Source organism: Python bivittatus, unplaced genomic scaffold (assembly GCF_059951505.1).
Source record: "Python bivittatus isolate LINGU-HERP-01145 unplaced genomic scaffold, Pbiv_v1 ctg000220_np1212, whole genome shotgun sequence".
NCBI lineage: Eukaryota > Metazoa > Chordata > Lepidosauria > Squamata > Pythonidae > Python > Python bivittatus.
Genome location: NW_028277048.1, coordinates 36,163,633 through 36,185,694, shown reverse-complemented (window position 1 = coordinate 36,185,694; position 22,062 = coordinate 36,163,633). Strand labels below are relative to the sequence as shown.

At 38.3% G+C, this 22,062-nt stretch overlaps 1 protein-coding gene across 3 annotated transcripts in view; it reads left to right on the top strand.

The window, feature by feature from the left end:
- SLC39A11 (solute carrier family 39 member 11) overlaps window positions 1-22,062 on the top strand; it is a 385,119-nt gene that overhangs the window by 220,134 nt on the left and 142,923 nt on the right. For all 3 annotated transcript variants that reach the window (XM_088138335.1, XM_088138334.1, XM_088138333.1), the window contains one exon: window positions 2,394-2,564. In XM_088138335.1, the coding sequence (XP_087994461.1) occupies window positions 2,394-2,564 (171 nt within the window). The remainder of the gene's footprint in view (window positions 1-2,393; window positions 2,565-22,062) is intronic.

Sequence of the window (22,062 nt, the reverse complement as noted above, 5' to 3'; positions counted from 1 at the left end):
GAGGTGTTCACTCAAAATCTCACGATACATGGCCCCATTCATTCTTTCCTTTACACGGATCAGTCGTCCTGGTCCCTTTGCAGAAAAACAGCCCCAAAGCATGATGTTTCCACCCCCATGCTTCACAGTAGGTATGGTGTCCTTTGGATGCATTCTCTCTCCTCCAAACACGACGAGTTGAGTTTAGACCAAAACGTTCTACTTTGGTTTCATCTGACCATATGACATTCTCCCAATCCTCTTCTGGATCATCCAAATGCTCTCTAGCAAACTTCAGATGGGCCCGGACATGTACTGGCTTAAGCAGGGGGACATGTCTGGCACTGCAGGATTTGAGTCCCTGGCGGCGTAGTGTGTTACTGATGGTAGTCTTTGTTACTTTGGTCCCAGCTCTCTGCAGGTGATTTTCTGGATTTTTTTCCCCCCATTTTGTCTCTCATAGTTGAGGTATACCTATGATGAAAATTACAGGCCTCTCTCATCTTTTTAAGTGGGGGGACTTGCACAATTGGTGGCTGACTAAATACTTTTTTGCCCCACTGTAGTTTTTAGGAGTCAAACAACGTTTGGATATGAAACAAAATTTATGTTGCCATTACAGTACTGTTTACCCCTATGGCTAAATGGTGGCCAAAAGCTAGAGGTCTTTGTGGGAAAGAGGGGGTGCAGTGGGTGGGGTAATGATACAGGGTAGGCAGGATTGCATCACACACACACACAGGCAGGTCTAGGATTTCCCTGAGTTTTTTTCAGATGTATTAGGAGGGAGGGATTTTTTTATTCCCTCCCCCTTGGATGCCATATACTATAGCTTTCATGGTTCTTATCTCAAAAAGTAATGAATCTGTAGGCTACAGCTAGATCTGAATCTGTTGTTACAGCAGCAATGAGTAGACTAAATTCACCTGCTTTTGTTCAGCTCCTAACATTTTTGCCAAACTAATATGAAAAATTAGCATTTTCCACAGTGTAATGCGGTCTAGTGTTTGGAGGGGCTGTTTACACTAACAGGATGAGATGCCAGTTTGTGTTTCCTTCCAATTATTTAATACTTGTTTGAACCACTTGCACTGACGATGGTGTCACACCAGATTTTCTACAGTATTATTGAATGTTGTTATGCTGTCTCTACTCTCCCCTTCTCTTTCAAAACTGTTATTTTAAATGGCAAGGTGTAAGCTAGAATGTTATTTTTCTTTTCCTATTGGCTTCCTCTTCTCAGTTCCGAAGCCAGTTTTTAATATGCTACAGAGTTTCAGGGGGTACTAAGTTATGTGCAACATGAACATTAGCATCAATCTGCTTTGAAATGGCATGGGAAGCAACTGACATTAATTGAGAAGCGCTTTCAAATGACTTCTGAAACTTATTAGTTTGCCTGGAGACTTTAAGCTGGTTGGGTAAAGAGAGTTAACATGCATTTAAAATGTCAGATCTTTGCAACTACAGTACAGCTGTTGCCTGGGTAAATTTCAGGAACATCTGCCTTTGTTATTTTACATCTCAGCATTTTCTAACTTTTACTGATCAATGGAAAGAAGTTGATATTATAGTTCAAAATGCTGAATATTTTGCCCTTTTTCTATGGCCTTAATTTACATTTGCTTTGCTTCTACTGGCTTTAAATCAGAAAGACCTTTTCAAGAAAGCTCAGAAAGAAAGAAAAGAGTAGGTATCATCTGCATGAGTAGGTATCATCTGCAAAATCTAGCAATTTTTTTTAAAGTGTTAATCATCTAAAGGATAGAGTGTTAATTGGTTAACTGTATATTATTAGATGCTCATATACATTCCTTTCACCTGGACTCTTCCTCCTCTGTTCATTTACTGCTCTCTTCCCTGCAAAGTTCCATATGTTAATATCTATTATGATCACTATGTAAAATGTTAGTAGCATGATTTATTTGATTATTTTATTACAATAATAAAACATATATGGACACTTACAATTATGCAACAAAAACAGTCATCTCAAATTGCTTCTGAAATATATGAAAGGTGTCCCAAATTGTGGTGTTACTTGTTCACTCAGACTCGTTTTATTTATAGTGGGAACCACATGAAACTCTGATAACATGATTTTGATTACATAATTTTACATTTCGACACTATTGTGTAAGTTTTAGCCACTAATTAAATATTTCATTTCAGTGGGTTTTTTTCCCCATAATGAGCGCCTTCTGAATGTGATGAATTGCAGTTCCTCTAATTTTCAATCAATTGTCCAACACATATGGACGGAACCATATTAGGGAAAGCTAGTTTGATATTAATATGGTAATCTATATGCTTACCAATATTTTTGTGTTGTTTCTTTATTTCTTTGTTTTAAGCATTTATAATAGTGACCTACAGTTTTTTAAAAATTGTTTTTGTTTTTATTTTTACTCTAGACAAAGGTGAAAATGGGGAACCATATCAGAGGAGAAAAGTTGTGGGAAATAGTCAGCCGGATCTTCCAGAACTATCCCAGACCCTCAAAGACAGCATTCCTGTTCCAGCAAACAGCAGTTGGAGGCGGATCATGCTGCTCATCTTAGCAATAACAATACACAATATTCCTGGTAAGCCCTGTTTTACTCTTTTGTGTCTATAACTCTCAGACCTGAAAATGCTATAAATAGGGCTTTCACTATGATCTTAAGTAGCATCAAAGTAATATTCTAGGTGCTTTTCTTATTTGATAAATAAGGTTAATAAAGTGACTGCTAATAGGTTCAGTAGAGTGACTGATGTTGGCATTCTACTTATGTCTGTAATACAGGAGTGAGGCATGGCCTTCTAACTTTACTTTGAATTGAACTCAATTCCTAATGAGAAAAAAAACCCAAAATGATGTTCATGTAATCACCAGTAGTTGAACTCAACTTAAGGAGACTTTATCTTACAGGATATACCATGAAACCCACTGTTCAATGACAGAAAGTATGAAACCCCGTTTAACAGTGATTCCTTAGTAATGACAACTTGCAAAAAAAAAAAAAAAAGAGTGGGATAGAATAGAGGACTTCAGAAACTCTGTCAGTTTAAAAAAATATTCATGCCGTGGATGCAACAAGAGATATTAATCTCTTTGGCAGCTGCCTAAAAATTGAAGTTATTCTTTACAAGTACATTTCTCATAGTTTTCTTTAGCAAGATTTATTGAGGTAAATGGAATGAGGTTACAAGAATTACAGCAACTGAACTATTTTCCAATTAGAACCAATATATCACCTGTACATTACGGCTGAAGCTTTTTGATATCCTTTCTAACAGCCTATAACCTGGCAAGGAGACAGGTCTCTTCACTGATAATAGAGAATTTTGAAGCTCTTTGTTTAGATAATTAAAGATTCTCCTAAATCTTTGTCTGTGAGCAAGCAGTTATAGGAGACATACTTTGCCATTAAGTTCTTCCCGTATGCCTTTTCACCTTTCGAGTCTACCATAAAACTCTGAAACTTCTCCCTTCTAAATGCTAACCAGGGCTGAACCTGCTTAGCATTTTTTCAGTTCAACTAAAGTCATCTAGGTGCTGCTGCTATTGCTGTGCCACAGATCGTTCTCTTGAAATGTATCGAAGTCTAAAGAAATCAATTTGCCATTGATTTTGATGGCAGTGAAGAGATTGATCTTCACTGCAGCTTGAACCAAGTCCAGTTCTGCTTCACTCAATCAGCCAAAATCAGATAAGTAGACAAAATAACAGTAAAGTAATTTAAATAAACTGATAACTGAATAGTTTGAATGCCACATTCCCATACATTTAAATATTTTAGAGGATTTGGCTAATATTAATGCATGCAAAAAGATACGTTGCTGGACAAAATGGCTACAGATAGATACTATCCTTAAAACTGCCTATTTCTTTTGGTTTTATGTTTAAACCAAACTGCACTCTACATGGGGCTGCCTTTGAAGACCATCTAGAAGCTACAGCTGTTTCAAATTGTGGCAGTGCAAGTAGTAATGGGCACTCCTTGTTGTGCCCACATGTCACCTCTGCTGTGTAAGCTGCATTGGCTACCAATTGGCTTCTGGTTGCAATTCAAGGTGCTAGTTGATATCTTTAAAGCCTTCATGGCATAGGGCCTGGTTATCTGAGGGACCACTTCTCTCCCATTGTTTTTGCCTGTGCAGTATGTTTGGGCAGAGTGAGTGTACTCCCTTCCATTAAATGTTGCCAACTTGTGAGACCTAGGAAGCGTGCCTATTGTGTCACGCCCCCCGCCCCTCTGAAACGGCATCTTCCCAGAGGTACTGATGGCACCCATTCTCCTGAGGTTTCAAAAAGTCCTTAAAACCTGGCTTTGGTCCCAGGCCTGGGGTTAATGTGTGTGGGGGTGGGGGAGGCTGTTGTGTTGCTTTTTATAGTGGCTGTTTTAGTTTGAGTTGTCTTATTTTGTTTATGTTTTTAATTGTTATAACTTTGTATTAGAATTTGTAAGCCACCCAGAGTCTGTTGGAGTGGGTGGCCATAATAAATTCAAGTTCAAAAACAAACAAACAAATAAATAAATGTCCTCCTTGAATAAAAATGTGGGAATTTTATGAAATGCAACTTCCCATATACAAATCAGAAAAGGTAATTTGAGGAGGACTTTTGTCAAAACCACACCACCAAGACATATGAACCAATGTTCAAGGAGCATTTTCTGATGACAGAATCTTAAGCCTCGAGCTATTGATGGAAAGAAAGCAGAAGCAGCTGAAGCTAATGAGTATGCAAGAAGCTTCACAAATTAAGTGGGACTGAGCTTTGGAACGGCTCAGCAAGAGTCAGGGCTCAGTTAATTTTCCCCCTTCTTGCAGAAACTGCACAAGTGGAATGACATTTATACCCTACTCAATCTCTGGTGTAAAATGTACTGAGAAACTGCGGTAGTGTGAAGTTGAAGCTCTAGCTTCAACTTGAAGGGTAGATTGCTACGTGATAAGATCAACAGGGAATTCTTTATCTTGCTTCCCTTTGGAAGGCCCTCTACCGATCAAGTTCTTTCAGCCATTTAGTTCGTTACATGTTTGTAATTGAAAGACCACAGAAGATTGTTCTCTTCTTGCTCTGGGTAACATTATAGGAAGGAAATGATCTTGCATCTCTATACTATATATGATTTTACATCTTCCATCTTGATATGAAACATGAGACCATAGGAAAAAGATTTAAAAGATTTTGACCTAGGATAGTGTTATTTGTAGAGAAGATTACTCTATGACATGGGATTATTTTTAAAGAGAAAGTGGTTGAAAGGAAGGCATATTGGACAAAAACAGTTAGCAAGGAGGAAAGCTTGGATCAACTCTTGTTTTGCTGTTGGTTCTGCTCTATATATTGGATCTTCCTACTTCTATATAGCTGCAGCAGTTGGGATTTCCAGAATAAATCTGCCATTAAATATCAGATTTGGTGAACAAGTTAATCTGTTCATGATCTACTGAATAAACCAATTTGCTGCTGAGTTCTATATATTATGATTTATTTATTTATTTATTTTTCAAATTTGTATGCCACCCATCTCCCCCAATGCCTGAATGATGTATATTAATTAGAAGAGTGTGTGTGTATAAAACTAAGCTGCATTTATGGTTCAAGGAACTTCATGTATCTATAATATTAAGCTGCTTGTATGGTTTAAGGATTTCTCATTTCTCTGCATGCTACTTCTGTTTGTTTTGTTCTTTGGCACTGGGAAATTCACAACAGGTTTCTTACTGGATGCTGACCTTTAACATGATCCATATTTTTTAGCTCTTTAAATCCCAGTCAAGGCATCAGCAGATAGGAATAGTAATTCATCTTCATAATAAGCATCGTAATTCTGACTTGTGTGTGAGGTATATAGCAAAAATGAAAATTTTTTAACAGCTTCATTGAAAATACCAAAGAAAGTCTGCTTTAAAATAAAGAAAATAAGAACTAAAGCTTCTGCTTGATAATACTAGGGCAGATATCCATCAGTACTTCCAAGGGTAGGAATTAAGTAGGAGGTCTTTCAACTATAAGGCAAAGACATCATTTTGGCCCAAAGATAAGAAAAATGTTATAATTTGTTAGCATGTGAGTATAAGAAGGTCAGTATATCTGTAAATTAATTTCAGTGCTTATATTCCAGAAAGCATATGCTGTTTTGTGAGCTAAAACCAGAAGGCCACTATCCCTCTCCTGCTAGTCAAAATTGGGCAGGTCAAAAACTTAAGGGTGAACTGAAGCATGGAAGATCAGGTCACACTCTTGACAAAAGCTTTTGTGAGTTGCCCAGAGTTGCTTAAGATGGGCGGCCATATAAATCGAAGGAAGGAAGGAAGGAAGGAAGGAAGGAAGGAAGGAAGGAAGGAAGGAAGGAAGGAAGGAAGGAAGGAAGGAAGGAAGTTATTTCATAAGTGGATCAGAAGAACTATGGGCTACATTTTTAATAAGGATGTCACTTCCTTCTCCTGACTTTAAATCATCATAGCCTCCTTGCCACTCCTCGGTATCTTTTTGGGGTGAAGTTCCTTTGTTGTACTGTGTTTTTTTCTTTTACTTTTTCCTGTGACAGTGACTGTTCTACTTACAACAGCTGTTCACATTATAACTTTTCTAGCCTAGAGTTGTGATTATATGGAAAAGATGCACCTGTAGAGTTCTGCCTGTGAAGTAGCTGTTAGTACTGATCCTTACTGATGGTACTGTGTTGTTTATAACCTTCAGAGGAAGTGTTTGAAGTGTTTTTAAAGCTCAACCACAGAATAAAATCCTTGAAATCAGGCAACAGTCAATTTAAGAGTACATCTTAGTTTTTACCTCTTAAAGGTCACTTTGTTAGAGCTGGGAACTGTAATTGGACTTCATCCTTCTTGCAAACTGTCAAATGTAATTTCAGATAAGGGTGGAGTGAGAAGGGGGTATATCTTTCTGAATGCTACCCTGCTACTTTGTCAGCTGGGCAACAGTGAGCTATTTTTACTGTCACTCAGGATGAAAATAGAGAACTTCTATAAAGAGAAGACAATCCCCTCTTCACAATAGGTTAATTGTAATAATCTCACTGTTGCTAGAGTGAGGTCTTGAAAGGGCCTGCCTAACCTTTTTAATCTTCTTGTTCAATAGAAAGCTACCTTCAGACAATTACAGAGGCCCCAGAATGATCTCCTCATACTTAAAGGTCATGGCATTAATGTATTTTTTTCCCTCCCTAATGTTGCTAGCAGTGTGTGAGAACCGCACCTTTAGCATGTGTGTTTCAGGTCAGTGAAATAATAGTGTATTTTACCCTGAGCTTTAAACCCCATTCCAGCAATGTTCTTTCTCTCCTTTACCTTTCAGTATTTAGTAAAATGTAAGTTTCTGTTCTCATGAATTAAGGCTTTTTAATAATTAAAGTTCAGTGTAATTAAAAATGCTATTGAATCCTGCTCTTCGGCTAAAATGCTTGGACTTCCGTAAACTGACAGGGCTACGTACACAGGCCAAGCATACAGTTACAGATCTCTTGAACAAGTGAGCCAGGTTACAAACCATAAGTCTTTAAAGTGTTTGCTAAGTATAGGGTTGATTTGTGGGCTGACGCAGTTCTTCCCTCAGTTTTGAAAAGCATGGACTCAAACTGTTTGATTGTACCATGGCTGTATTTGTTTTTTGAAAATTACTGACTGTAACCCATTGAGACTTGGGCTACAATCAAATAATTTAATTTAATGGTAGGATTCTCTTGATAAAAGAAACAAAACAAAACTGCAGTTTTGACTCCTGGACAAGTCCCTGCAGTTTCCTGGCTAGATTTTCAGAAATTGTTTGCCAATACTGCCTTCTTCCTAGGGCTGAGAGTGACTAGCCCAAAATCATCCAGCTGACTTTGTGCCTAAGGCAGGACTAGAACTTACAGTTTCCTGGTTTCCAGCTGAATGTCTTAACCACTACACCAAACTCACTAAATTTTGATAAAAGAAACACCATGCCTTATTTTGTAAAGTAAGGGCAGAGGAGAATGGCCTTGTACTTGAGGTGAACTTACTCTTTTGTGTGCCTTACTTTTCCATCTCTCTGCCATTCCATAAGTCTGTGGCTTCTCATTAGTACTAAGTCTTCAAATACTTGTAAAAGGTTAGAAATGATGTGCATGTTCTGTTAGCTGAAAATCAGGTGGGCTTCAGAGACAGGCACCTGGCCATATGTGCATCTGAGATGACTGACATAAATTCAGTCAGATCCTGAGGCATGTACTGATTGTGTCTTTACAGACTTCATGTCAGGCCCAGCCCAAGAACAAGGATGAAACGGTCCAGTCGAGTATAGTTCCTTTATTTGCTTACACCTTATAGACAGAATCTTGCCAGATTAAATCTATACTACTGCAACCAGTGGACATCCTTGCGGGAGGGAGTGTTTCCAGCTGCCTTTAAAGAAGCATTGGTGCACCCTCTCCTCAAGAAACCCTCCCTGGATCCTACCATACTGGACAATTTCCGTCCAGTCTCCCACCTCCCCTTTTTGGAGAAGGTGGTTGAGAAAGTGGTGGCATCACAGCTCCAAAGGGTTCTGGAGGAAGCAGATTATCTGGACCCCCTCCAGTCAGGTTTCAGGCCTGGTTATGGAACAGAAATGGCATTGGTCGCACTTATGGATGATCTCTGGTGGGAGCGGGATGGTGGAAGTTCGACCATCCTTGCTCTCCTTGATCTCTCAGCCGTTTTCGATACCGTCAACCACGGTATCCTGTTGGGACAACTCAGGGAATTCGGGGTGGGCGGCACAGTATTGTGCTGGTTCACTTCCTTTCTCCAGGGCCGATCCCAATCGGTGGTGATAGGGAGTGAGAGGTCCCATCCTCGGCCCCTCCTCTGTGGGGTGCCGCAGCATTCGGTTCTCTCTCCGCTCCTTATGAAACCACTGGCTGAGATCATCCGTCATCATGGGATGAGGTATCATCAGTATGCTGATGATACTCAATTATACATCTCCATCCCAGGTGAGGTAAGTGATGCCGTGACCACCCTCTCGCAGTGCTTGGAGGCTCTAGGGGTCTGGATGGGAAACAACAGGCTCCAGCTGAACCCTGGTAAGATGGAGTGGCTGTGGGTTAATGGCTCTTCTGTATCTGGGACTTTGTCATCTTTGGTGCTGGATGGGGTAGCACTGCCCCAGACAGACCCAGTGCATAATCTGGGAGTCCTCCTGGACTCATGGCTCCTGCTCAAAGAGCAGGTGGCAGCCGTGGCCAGGAGGGCTTTTGTACAACTTCGGGTTGTGCACCAGTTACGCCCTTTCCTGGATTGGGATGCCCTTCGAATGGCCACTCATGCCCTTGTTATCTCCCAGATAGACTACTGCAATGCACTCTACCTTTGAAGAGTATTCAGAAGCTTCAGCTGGTCCAGAATGCAGCCGCGCAAGCTATTTTTGGGGCCCAAAGGAGGACCCATATAACACCACTGCTTTGTGAGCTGCATTGGGTACTGGTTTGCTTCCAGGTCCAATTTAAGGTGTTGGTTATAACCTTTAAAGCCCTACATGGCATGGGACCAGGATACCTGAGGGACCGCCTCTCCCCCATGAGTTCATCCCGTCCCATCCGATCACACAGAGAGGGCATGCTCCAGACCTCTTCGACAAAAGAACTCTGACTAGCGCGGTCCAGAAGACGGGCCTTCTCTGCTGTAGCCCCCGCCCTTTGGAATATCTTGCCCCTGGAGGTGAGATTAACCCCCTCACTCCTGGCCTTTTGGAGGGATTTGAAGACCTGGCTCTGCCACCTGGCCTGGGGCGAAGAGGGGGATCATCAAGTATGGGGTTGGCTAGTCCCTTAGTGGCCTGGCGTTGCTGCCTTGAACCATCAGCCTCCTGGATCTTTTCTCTTTTATTTTTGTAAATGTGAATTGTTATAGGTTTTAATTGTATATTTATTTTTTGTTTTAATGTGTTGTGAGCCACCCAGAGTCCCCCATTGGGGGGAGATGGGCGGGGGACAAATTTAATAAATAAATGAACAAACAAACAAACCCTGCGAGATTCTAGGGAGTGGCTATCCTGAACCTCTTTCGCTTCCCACAGTCCCCCTGCAGACTGTATTGTCTTTTGTCTCCTTTCCCCTCCTGGAATCCGCCCCCTCCTTCCTGATAGCCTTGATCTCCCACATCACTCTCCTCCTGGTAGATACATTACATCACACTTCTTCTCTTATAGATACATTCACAATGTTTCCAATTCTTAATGATCTCACACAATTGTTTTGGTAGAAATATAACATTTTATGTTGGGTATTTTTGTTCCAGTATTTTCAGACAGCATAAGATATTCTTGTAGTAAACTGGGACATAATTGTGGTAACTTTAATGTGGTACTATGTAGTTACTGATGGCCAATTAAAGCACCAAGCTAGGAACCAGGAAACTATCAGTTTTAGTCCTGTCTTAGGTACAAAGCCAACTGGGTGAGTTTGAACCAGTCACTCTCTCTTAGCCCTAGGAAGGACACAATGACAAATCACTTCCAAAAAAATCTTGCCAGAAAACTGCAGGGACTAAACCAGGTAGTTGCCAGGAATCAAGAATGACTTGAAGGCACACACACAAAAAAGTAGTTATCACATATTTGATTGTGTGTCTGTATGTATGTACATGCATTGTGCCACATAGTTTTGTGAAGGTATAAATGGACATGTGGAAGTGCATAAGATCCACTTAAAGTAGGCCATGGAGATAGAAAGGTGTGTTCTAGATTTCTGCTTACGTATGTGGAAAAATACCAGAATGGAGATCTCAGTGGAAGCTCAAGGAAAGGTAGTTTTGAAAACAGGAAACCATTCTCAAAACCTGAAATGCTTCTGAAAACAAGTGATGGTTCCCAGGTGAAATGATTGAGAGAATAGTCCTCAAGTTAAAAAGTATCAGGAGGCATACAGAGTATACCAACGTGCGATTCCAGTGTGGGACAATGTTGTACTCTGTTTTGAACAACAACATAAACAGTTACATTTTTAGAATAGAAAGGGAGATTTCTTATATGAGCAGCTTTAAGCATTGTGGCCCTTTGGCTTTTAAGTATTACAGAAATTCCTGCAAATGTTGTAATTTGTTTTTCCCGTTAAATAATTGTGTTTTCTCTCTGTAAAATGGGGAGTCTATGGGGGCACAAAGGATCTTGTGTTTTTGCACAGTTGTCCAATGTAGAGTGGCAATAAGGCAGATACAGTAAATGTTTTACTTAATAGGATTTACTTATGGCTTTAGCCTTGGCTGGCCTGCCTTCCTCCTAATACTGCTTGAGGTATAGTCACTTTATGAAACCTGGTTATTAGACAGAATGATTACCATTCCTGAAATAAATACATACATGCGTACCTTTTCATTTCAGGAAATGGAGTTAGAAGCTAGATGAAATGTGGAAAAGATAATGGAGTGAAGCAATTCAACTTGCCCGCCTGCTTTGTGTTTATCGGCTCTAAGAGTTGAAGTAAAGGCTTGTTAATTTGCTCCAAGCTGAAGCAAATGAAGAGAATAAATTGATATAGATGGGAGATGCCAAATGGTGGAGGAGTACTTGCTAATGTACTACTGGATCATTAATTATGCATTTAATCAGAAGCTGTTTATTCTGGTTAATCTTTGTGCTTTCAGTAGCTGTTATGGCAAGAAATGGAAATGAATTAAAATGTTACAAGTCTAAAAATTAGCAAGGTGTAAATGTGAAAACTAAATCTTGTTGTCTTCTAAATATTCTGATTTAACAAAAAGAGGGAGAACTGAATGCTGTAGCTTTGTGGGTTTTGTATTGTTTTATATGTGTTTTTATTTGCCTTGTATCAGTAAAAAGATTAGCTGTGAATTGTATTATATCCAAAAATAACTAGATTATGAACATGCATTGTTTACATCGTAAACAATAGAGAAAAGACAAAAGTTATAAGATTACTCTGTCTTGCAGGAATACACACACACAGAGAGACTATCAGTATCTGGATTGCAACAATCAGGATGCTGCTAAATGGCAATAAAGAGATACAGAAACCTCTAACTCTTTGCCACCATCCAATTGTCTTTGGAATTCATGCAGCCCAGATATGGTAGCTGTAACGCATACATGCACACAGACCTAGTTTACGCATGATACTAATCCATATAGTTTATTTGAAGTTTATTCATTCATTTATTTATTTATTTATTAAACTTGTCCCCACCCATCTCCCCCCAATGGGGGACTCTGGGCAGCTCACAACATATTAAAACAATAAATAGATATACAATTAAAATTTATAAAATAAATAGATATACAATTTATAAAATTGAGTGAAGTTCTCAGGCTGAGCAGAAGATGCAGAGAAAGGATCCCTCACCCAGTCATACATTTGTGTTGGAAGGGAGGAAAAATACTGATCGGTACTTCCAGGTGATTTTAAATTAGATTTGAGAGTTTTTGATATCCTTCTCAGTCTCAAGACCAGGCAGCAATGGAAACATTTCAGTATTTCCTTTTGCAACATGATTTTTCCAAACATACAATTTTCTTTTAAATCCAAGAATCTTGTCACTTGAAGTCAAAACATTTTCTCCAGTGCCTTGCAGAGACTTGTTCAGCTGGTTCATGTGATGAAAGATGTCCTCTAAGTATGCTAGTTTCTGTAACCATTCTCCATCTTCAAAGTACTCAGCAAAATGTGGAATACTATTTTCTCGAAAAATACTCTTGCAATTTTGCCTTCAGCTCAAGCGCTCTGTTGAGAACTCTTACTTTGCTGAACCACCGTATTTTCTGTGTGTAACAACAGACTTATGTGCTCTTTGTCCAGGTTTTTGCAGAGTTTTTTTAAAAACATTCTTGAGTTAACTGGTCTTTGTTTAATAAAGTTAACTATTTTTGTAGCATGATCCAGAACCTTTTTCATTGCATCTCCAAGAGTTTTTGACACCAACATCACTGTATGAAAAAAGCAGTGTGTTGTGACAACATCAGGATTTTCTTTTTTTTTACAAGAGAAACGAAACTCTCATGGAGCCAATCATTGATGGAATACCATCAGTACAGGTGCCAACACAGTTCCTCCAAGACAGACTTTTTGTTTCCAGACATAAAGACAAAACATTAAATACATCTTGGCCTTTGCATGTGTCACGTAGGTCTTTGCAGCAGAAAAAGTTTTCTGAAATTTCACCAACATTTACAAATCTTACAAATGCTATAACATGACATTTATTGGTGAAATCTGTTGACTCATCAACTTGGATAGAAAAGCTGTTCTTCAGTTTATCACACAAAACCTCTTCAGCATCATGTGACATGTCATCAATACGCCAACTTATTGTACTGTTTGACAGTGGAACCTTTTCAATTTCTTTTATTGCATCTGGTCCTAGCATTTTTCCCACTATTATTTTACATGCTGGCATGATTACTTTCTCACCCAACGGGTGACTTTTTTTTTGCCGTGTAATAAGTTTTGCTACTAAATAACTTGTTTCTTGGGCTTTTTTACTGACTGTCATTTTATTAACAAAAGCTTTACTCTGTTTGTTCTGTGATTCCAATAGTGTTTAAAATAATCAGAACTTTTACTTGTCATACGGCTGTGATTTGTAGTTAGATGTCTTTTTAATTTTGCTTAAAAAAATGTACCAGTGCAGGGAAATGCCTAATAAGATTTAAATTATTATCATTATTATCATCATTGAACTTATCGGTGTTGTCCATTCTAGAATCCTCCTCTTCTCTCTCACACCTCCTCTTCAACCACATTGGACGCTCAGACATGACTGAATAAACATGTATGAAATTTATTTAAAATAATGGGATAAAATAACTTCAGGAAAAAAATGTGGGAGGGAAAGATTGATGTCACAGACTAAGTTGGACGAGTCCATTAATTTCTTGAAAAATGTACTTCAATATATTCTTCCCTTCTTGCAATATGTTCCTCCCTTCCTGCAATGTAGTGTTCACCTTTTATCAGTGGTCTTTCCTATCTTGCATCAAAAATTAAAAATGGATTCAACCAAATAAATACAGTCCTACAGGGTACTTACCAGAGAGCTCTGAAAGAGTTGTAACTAGATTTTTGTTTGGTCTCTGCTCATCATTGTGAGAGCACGTTGCCTGAAATAGAAATAATTTTTTAAATAAATCATGATCTCCCAGAGGACCCCTAGTGACCCCTTGTGGAACCCTGTTGAGAAACCCTGGCTTAGAGTCAAATGCCATCAAAGATACACACATAAGTCTTTTTTTATAGAATCTTATTTGTAATATGTACATCATTGTTTTGCAATCAGTAGTCAGTGAACATTGTCATTATGTTATATGGGGAGTAAATTATCAGGAACTAAGGTAGCACATTTAAATGTTCAAAAAATTTTCGGAGAGTCTGGATGATAAAAAGATTGGTTCCAATAGAACAGAATATGTGTAGCTCAGGGTTGAACTGTGGAGTCCTTGGGGTTCTCTGAGCTTGGTTGTTTTCTTGCAAACGTTTTGTTGCCTGGCTAGGTAACATCTTCAGTGCTAGAATGGAATGGGCTTTCTAGCACATTCTAGCACTGAAGATGTTACCTAGCCAGGTAATGAAACGTTTGCAAGAAAACAACCAAGCTCAGAGAACCCCAAGGACTCCACAAAAAGATTGGTATAACTTTTGGGGTTGTCCATCAACTTTAGGTTACATTCCTTTAACAGATTGAATATGCACAAAACCCTTAAATTGTATAAAGCTAATTTAACTTTATTTATAATATTCTTCACAAACTATGAGCATGTATTTTTTTTTTATTCAGTTGGTTCTTTGCTTTTAGTAACTAGACATTTGTAAACAAAGCTTTGAAAGGTGGATATTAGAAAGCAGTTTGAACCACTTTGTTGTCTTCATTATGGAGGAAGGAAGTTAATGTAAGGAATCCATTCTTGGTATCTTGCATGGAATAAAACAAAAGAAAAACTTTGTTATGGGTCTTTCCTAGGAAATTATCTTATACTGAATGTGACCTTTATTCTGTCTAATTTGGATCTTAGTTCTGTAAGGTTTCAGAATGTGTTTTCATGGGTACTGGCTATGGATGCTGTATCTCAAACTAAAGGGCTTCTTGGATGAATTTTCATCAGCAGTGACTTTGAGCAAAGTGTTTCACAAACTATAGGAAGGGGGCATCTACATGAAATAATTTGAAGAACAGACAAGTGGATGTTATGCCACCCTGACCCACTCTGACATTTCATCTTTGCCTTACCTTAAGTGAGCATCATTATGATTTGGAGAACTAAGACCTAGGACAGGAACTGAGTAACTTCCCTATATGCTGAATGTTATTGGAATTGTTGATTCTGCCTTAGCACTTTGGCTATTTGTAAGCTAAATATTCAGTGCTCTTTTCATTTTATTTTTGTATCCTTAAATATTTATTCTTAGATCCTGGCTCCTGACCTTCTGTATAATGTACATCATACATACATTATAGAATCTCTGAAGAACTTTCAGTATCTTCTCAATAGCAGTTACAGCCTACTACTGAATCACTTTTCTTGGGGATGATTTTCTCTGTGCTACCTTTGAGGATACTGAAAACTGTAAAGCATTATCCTAACCATAGCCTTGCCATCATTGAGGGTGCTGTTAAAGTTGTTATTGTCAGGGCCATGGCTGCAAATGTATCATTATGCAGAAATAGCTTGATATGAATTATTGAGAATTGAACCCTGGGTTCCAAGCTCACCATGTTTTTTTTCCCCCTTGTGTACACCAATTACAAAAATTAAGCCTTTCTGCACATATAAAATAGATACTCTATTAGGGCACCTTCTTTTTGTAACTGACTACCAATCTAACTTCTGAAAAATTCAAAACCATTAAATCAAGATGCCAAGCTCTTTCCTTCAATATCAGCAAGTTGAATCAGTAAGTTTATCCTAACTTACATCTTTCATGACTAAAGAGACTTTATGGCCAATTGCCAGATGCAGATTCTACTAAGCAAGTCTTACATATTACTCTTTCTAGTAATGTCACAAATAACTTTAATCTCTTTTATTTGTTGATTCCTTGAAGGTCCTTGATAATCTGTAGTAATCATGTCTCCTCAAATTACTCCAGGGTGTGGTGGCTGCTTCTTGATGGAGATTTGGCAAATGTATTATGACTTAGAATTGCTGATTCATAGAAACACAGCAAAACTCCCTTTGAAAAAACCCCTCTTCTTAAGACTTGAAGGAATACAAAAGTACTTTTTTCACTGATTCCTGATATTGAGTTTTTATCTGCATCAACAAGTTATCTGAACCTAATGCTTCATCAAATCTCCACTTTGAAGATCACATTCAGTCAGGTACTGATTTTTCTCAGGCCTGTATTTTACATATATTAAAAATTCACTTCCTGACAATTCTTTATTTCCAACTTACATCATAATTCTGGGATTTTGTTTGTTTTTATGTATAATCATTATGAAATTTAATTAAAGTGAAATTTGTGTGACTGGGACTATAGCAGATAGAATTCCGATAGTGAACAGCGGGATGGGCTGTAAAGTCCATTCCCTTTGCAAGGGCCCATGCTTATATTGATCATGGTAGACTTGAAGCTCTTTGGAAGAGGGGTACATTTGTAGATTTACCAAAGGGGTACCTACAGCATCCACATCTTTTTCCAGCCTGCTGCCCTGCAAATGTGTTCATCTTCAGCTGCCATTATCCCTAGGCCAAGATGGTCAAGGCTGTGCTAAAGCTAGCCCTTCAAGCATTCCTAAGCCTAATACACAAAAATGATATGTAAAACATAAAAATACTATATCAATCAAGGCATATGTCAGCTGCCAAGAATTTGTAAGGAAGCCCATGGCTTCAACACATAAGCTATTTCAGCTCTCACATTGGAAACACCACAGAATTTTTAACCCCCAGTCTCTTCATGAAATAGAGCTAAATTTACATTTAAAAAAAAAAGAAAGGACTTGTGGCCACTTTGAAATTCCCAGTCTAGAACTATTTGCAAGTCGTTTTATTCTTTTCAGGCTTTTAGTATCCATAAACCCCAGGAATATATTCCAAGTGGGTTAAAAGATTCTTCTGGAGAAAGGACAATGTAGGCTTACCTTAAATTTCTGTTCTTAGAGGTCCGAGGATTGCCAGTTCAATTAGGTAGAATGTTGCCCTTCTTTTTGTATATTTTGGAAGAATACAGTCCTGTATAGATTATATAGCATGGCAAACACACATTCACAGAATGGGTTGTTAAATGGTAACTTCAAACATAAAGTCTTGACAAAAAGCCAAGAGTGTGTGAAGGCTTAAGCCAAAATGGAATGAAGTTCTGAGAATCATTCTTGGAAGCAGTGATCCCTAGAATTGGCTTACTGCAGGAATCAAGTTTAAAGAACAGGGCTAAGCAAGCAGCCTGATTAAACTTTCCCTTGAGCAAAGAGGTAGTGGTTGTAATTTGAAGGGTATTATGTTGTTTTCATTTTCAAGATCATCTGTCAGCCCATACCAAACAAAATATTTTCATCCAACATGGTGGATGCACAAACATATTTTAAGCAGCTTGTCACTTGCTTAAAGTCTTTCTTTAGAAAGGATCAACCATTCAAATGTATCTTTCCCTTTAATTTTCAGGAAGGGTTGCAAGCACTCTCTACCTTTTTGTTCCTGATAAAATGGTGGATTCATTCTACCAATTACTTGGGAGAATACTCTGTTGCTTAGATACAAAGGTACTTTGAAGGAAGATAATGTTGCCAGGGAAACCAAGCCCTGAACTTCTCTTATATTAGTTTTTTCAGGATTTCAACACTGGGCAAAGATCTTTTTTTCTGACAGCAGTGAGGGCACAGTGGCTTTGGAAACTTGCATAAAAGCTGCTAAGTTATGGAGAGATGTTCCAGATGTTAAACTGCAAGGTATCTAGGTGAGAAGTCAGTCTGTGAGTAGTTGAAGAACTGTTCTCACAGAGGATTACAAGCCATCAGCTAAAAAAGTTCCTTCTACAGGCAAATCAAATACAGCAATTAGAGATGAAGAAGGACATCTGATCCATTAATTTGTTGCCCTGCAGATCAGTTTTAGTTTCTTGCATGACCTATCCACAATTTTCTGCAGGTTCATTGTTCTGTATTGTAAAATTGAGAAGACAGATCTATTCTGCTGATTGAGCTGAGAGGTTGCATTGATGAAGTTGGGGCAAGAAAAGGGAGAAAAGCTGAAATATGAATGGTCAGCTTAAGACTGTTCATCAAGAAGAATGAAAAAAGAATACCATATCAGGCTGATCAAAGATCAGATGTTTAATTGGCCCTACGTGCAATGACTGTTCTAATACTTGAGGTTATGTTATCATTACAGCCCTTTCAGTATTCAAGCACTGGGCTGAGATTATAATGACACTGAGGACTTTTGAAGCAGCAAAAAAAAAAAAAAAGAAAGAAAGAAAAGAAAATTGAATACTTTGGAATAAAGTAAGGAGGATGAGAAATAGAAAGAGATAACAAGTATCTGTAGAGTATATGGCTGCAAAGAGCTGCAGAACTTACTGTCTGAAAGATGCACACGTACATTGGATATATATTTGCTTAAATATTTTGTGAGGTATTAATGGATCCTAATAATGGCAATATCTGATGTTTAATCTTACATTTAGCTCTATGCATCTAAAGGCTTTGTTTTCACATTTCTCTAAACAACAGTTCCCAAATCTGCATGACAAGATTTCCTTCAACAAAGGTAAATTTCAAATGCAGCTTTTAATATAGCATTGCAACAGCAGTGATCACCTAACTGACCTTGGTTTATTTTGCAAAAACCTAAGCAGGTTTGTTCCTGTTTAGTGCTTGGTTGGAAAACCATCAGGAAATAAAAAAATCTGGAAGAGGGCAATGGCAAAGCATTTCTATATAGTTGCCAAGCTCAGCTCAGGGAAATCTTTACCTGATATGATACGATAAGGAACCCCCTATCAAAGAAAAAAGAATAGAACTCGATTTATTAACTCTTTCTAAAGGATGGCTGCTTGCTATGGGATCTCTTGGCAAATTTATTAGGCTGTTTGTTTATTGTGGCAATCAAGGCTGAAGCCAGAATGTGATTCTTATTACTACATTGTTTTTTTGCAAGAACTAGTCACAGACTGGTTGCCCTGTCATTCAACAAGCAGACTATTTCTTTTTTTTCAGAGAGATGTTTTAAAACCCTTGATATCCAAAGATTTAAAATTCTAGTATTGTGTCTAGAAAATAGGTAAAGAATTTTACAGTACATACATTTTTAAAGAAAGGTTTTGAGTATATTAGTTTTGATTATGAATTTCTTTTCCACTCAATTACCACGGGAAATATTTGCCCCTGTCATATTTAATGTGCATTCTGCGGTATCTATGGTCTTTTACTAACAAGTATGAAAGCATGAACCAATTTACATACTCTTTCATTTTCTCTCCTGGAATTTAAAGTCTAAAGTTAGATTCTTAATTTTCAATCCTATTTATAGGAGTTTTCAGTATTCTTTTTAAAGTACATTTTGTTTCTCTTTCCAGAAAGCTTAGTTTTGCTCCTTATGAAAAATATCAGGAAAACTGAATTTAAAGGGAACTGAAATTTTAAGGAGAGTCAAGGGCATGTGAAATTAAGAGAACTAATCAACTCAGCTGGATAATATTGGATATTACTATTTTTGTTATTTGCATAGCAATCAGTGATTATTACATGATCACTGATAGCAGAGGCTGAGGAAATAAGCATAGCTTCTTATTCTTCAAGATGAATGACTAACAATAACAGTAATGAATTTTTCATTGGCGGCAATCTTCCTTGGAGGACATGAACACAGATCATGGAGCGACTCCAGCCTTCTTATCTCTTGCCTCTCTGTCACACTTTCATTTCCATTAGGGTAGTTGTTAAACTGGTAGATGGTGCGTGCTGATAAAGGCTGCATAACTTGGGTGCTTGCTTTACATAAAAGGTTACACATCCATCCATCTCTTAATGCCATCATTTCTTCTTAGATAGCTAGATTAGGTGGTTTACAGTTTCTCTCTGTTGCTGATCCACTTGCATGCCTTCAAATTCAAGAAACACAAATATAATTGGCAGAAGTATTAAAGCAGCAACATTTTTCTTTGTTTAATCTTCCTCCATCTAGATCCTATAAGATATATGTGGCCTCCCATTTGCCACATCCAGCCCTCCATAGGCTTTTGTGCAGTTTTGCATTGCCCTTCTTGACTTACTGCTGATTTTGGGTGACATTACTGAATGTTGTGGCCAATTTTCTTGCTTTTATTTGCCTCTATTGATTTGTGGCAGCACTCACCTGGGAACTCCCATGTTTGTCTGGTTCCTGTTGGGAAACCAAAAAAAAGCTGCTCTTGAGTTCTTCCCTGCCTTCTGAGTGTAGAAACCAGAACATCCACCAGCACACACTCTACAGTCTGAGGGCTCCTTGGGTGCTCACCTTTAAACTGCAGCCCTTAGAAATAGTGGACTGCAGTGTGGGGAAGACATCTGTCAGTGTACTGCTTTTCTGCACTGCTTTTTACAAAAAAGTAAGGAACCTTACTTAAAAAAAAACCAAAAAACCCAGATAAATTATTAAGGAAATGACATCCTCTGGCCATCCTAGGCTGATAAGGATGACAGAGATTTCTGCTTGGACTCATTGGACAGGGAAGCCTGCTTCTTATCAAAGGTCTTTCCTGATCCACCACTGCTATATGCTTTCATGTAGTGTTTCTTCATATTGCACTGATTTTGAAATGATCACCTAGATTCAGATGGAACACGCTTGGTAGAAGTCATTTACAAAATGTGCCTCATTTTAAATAGGTAATATCAACAAAGCAAAAGGAACTCCTGTTTTCCAAATGCACTTCAAGATTTAAGCTGCAAGCCTGACATTTGCAATCCTGATAGATTTATGCAAATATTGTACCATCAGAGGCTGTTGTTAGGTTGTGTCTGTGGATACATTAAAGGTTTCATTTCTTGGATCTCAGTTAAATGCTTTTTATCAAGAACTAAATTAACTTCAAATGAGTTTTTTACCCTTTTAAAAAATCTAGCTATGGATAGTCAGCTCCATTTCATGGCCTAGAGCTTTCCCATTTCCTTTCTGCTCCATCATGAATAGTTCTGCTAGCATCTGAGAATCTGGGTTCCGCTGATAGGATGATGGTCTGAAGCTTTTAGCCAAATAATCCCCAGCTGTCACTTTCATCTCTGCTCACAACTGCTGATGAAGAGTTCCTTCCCATGAAAGAGCAGGTTGGCAGTCTTTCTGGACTTGTGGCTTTCCTTTAAGCAGGAGGTAGAAGAGTCTTTGTCCCACTCTGGCTTATGCACCAGTTGCAAGCCTTTTTATATTGGATGCCCTTGCAGCAGTTACTCAAGACCTCATGACCTTGCAGGTAGACTACTGCAGTGCACTTTAAATGGAACTGCCACTGAAGATGACTTGGAAGCTGTAATTGGTTCAAAATGCCGCATCCTAACTGTTGACAAGAGAAAGTAAGTACAGCAGCATAACATCTATGTTGAAGTTGCTGCATTAATTTCCAGTGGGCTTCTGGGACCAATTCGCAATAGTGGTTTTTAACCTTTAAAGTCTTAATTGACTTGTCACATGCAAACTTGAGGGACTATCTCTCTGAGTCAGAATTAGTCCAGCTTTTATGTTCATCCCAAGAAGGATAGCTCTGGTTCCCCATTCTGCATGAAGTCAGTTATGTTAAACTTCCTTATATTTCCCCCATGTTATGGAACACTTGTCCCCTGAGATGAAGCAAGTGCCTACCTTACTTGCAGTTTGTAAATCTGAAGTGATTATTTTAGTCCGATATTTGCTTGCCTTTGTCATTTTTTAGTGTATGATCGCACTTTATTATTATGTAAATTGCCTTGAGTTGTGAGAAGTCAGGGTGGCAAGGAAGGAGAGAACATATTTCTGGGGTGGAAAACCAGACTGAGATTAAAGCCTGTGCCCTGTACCAATCTTAATTAACACAGTAGTGTTATTTTTTCCCCTCCTCTTTTAGAAGCATTAGATAGGCTGGGAAGATAAAAATTCTTCTACCCTCCCCTAACAGAATTTTTATTAAGGGACTGTATGTGTGCCTACATTGGTGTATGTATATATAA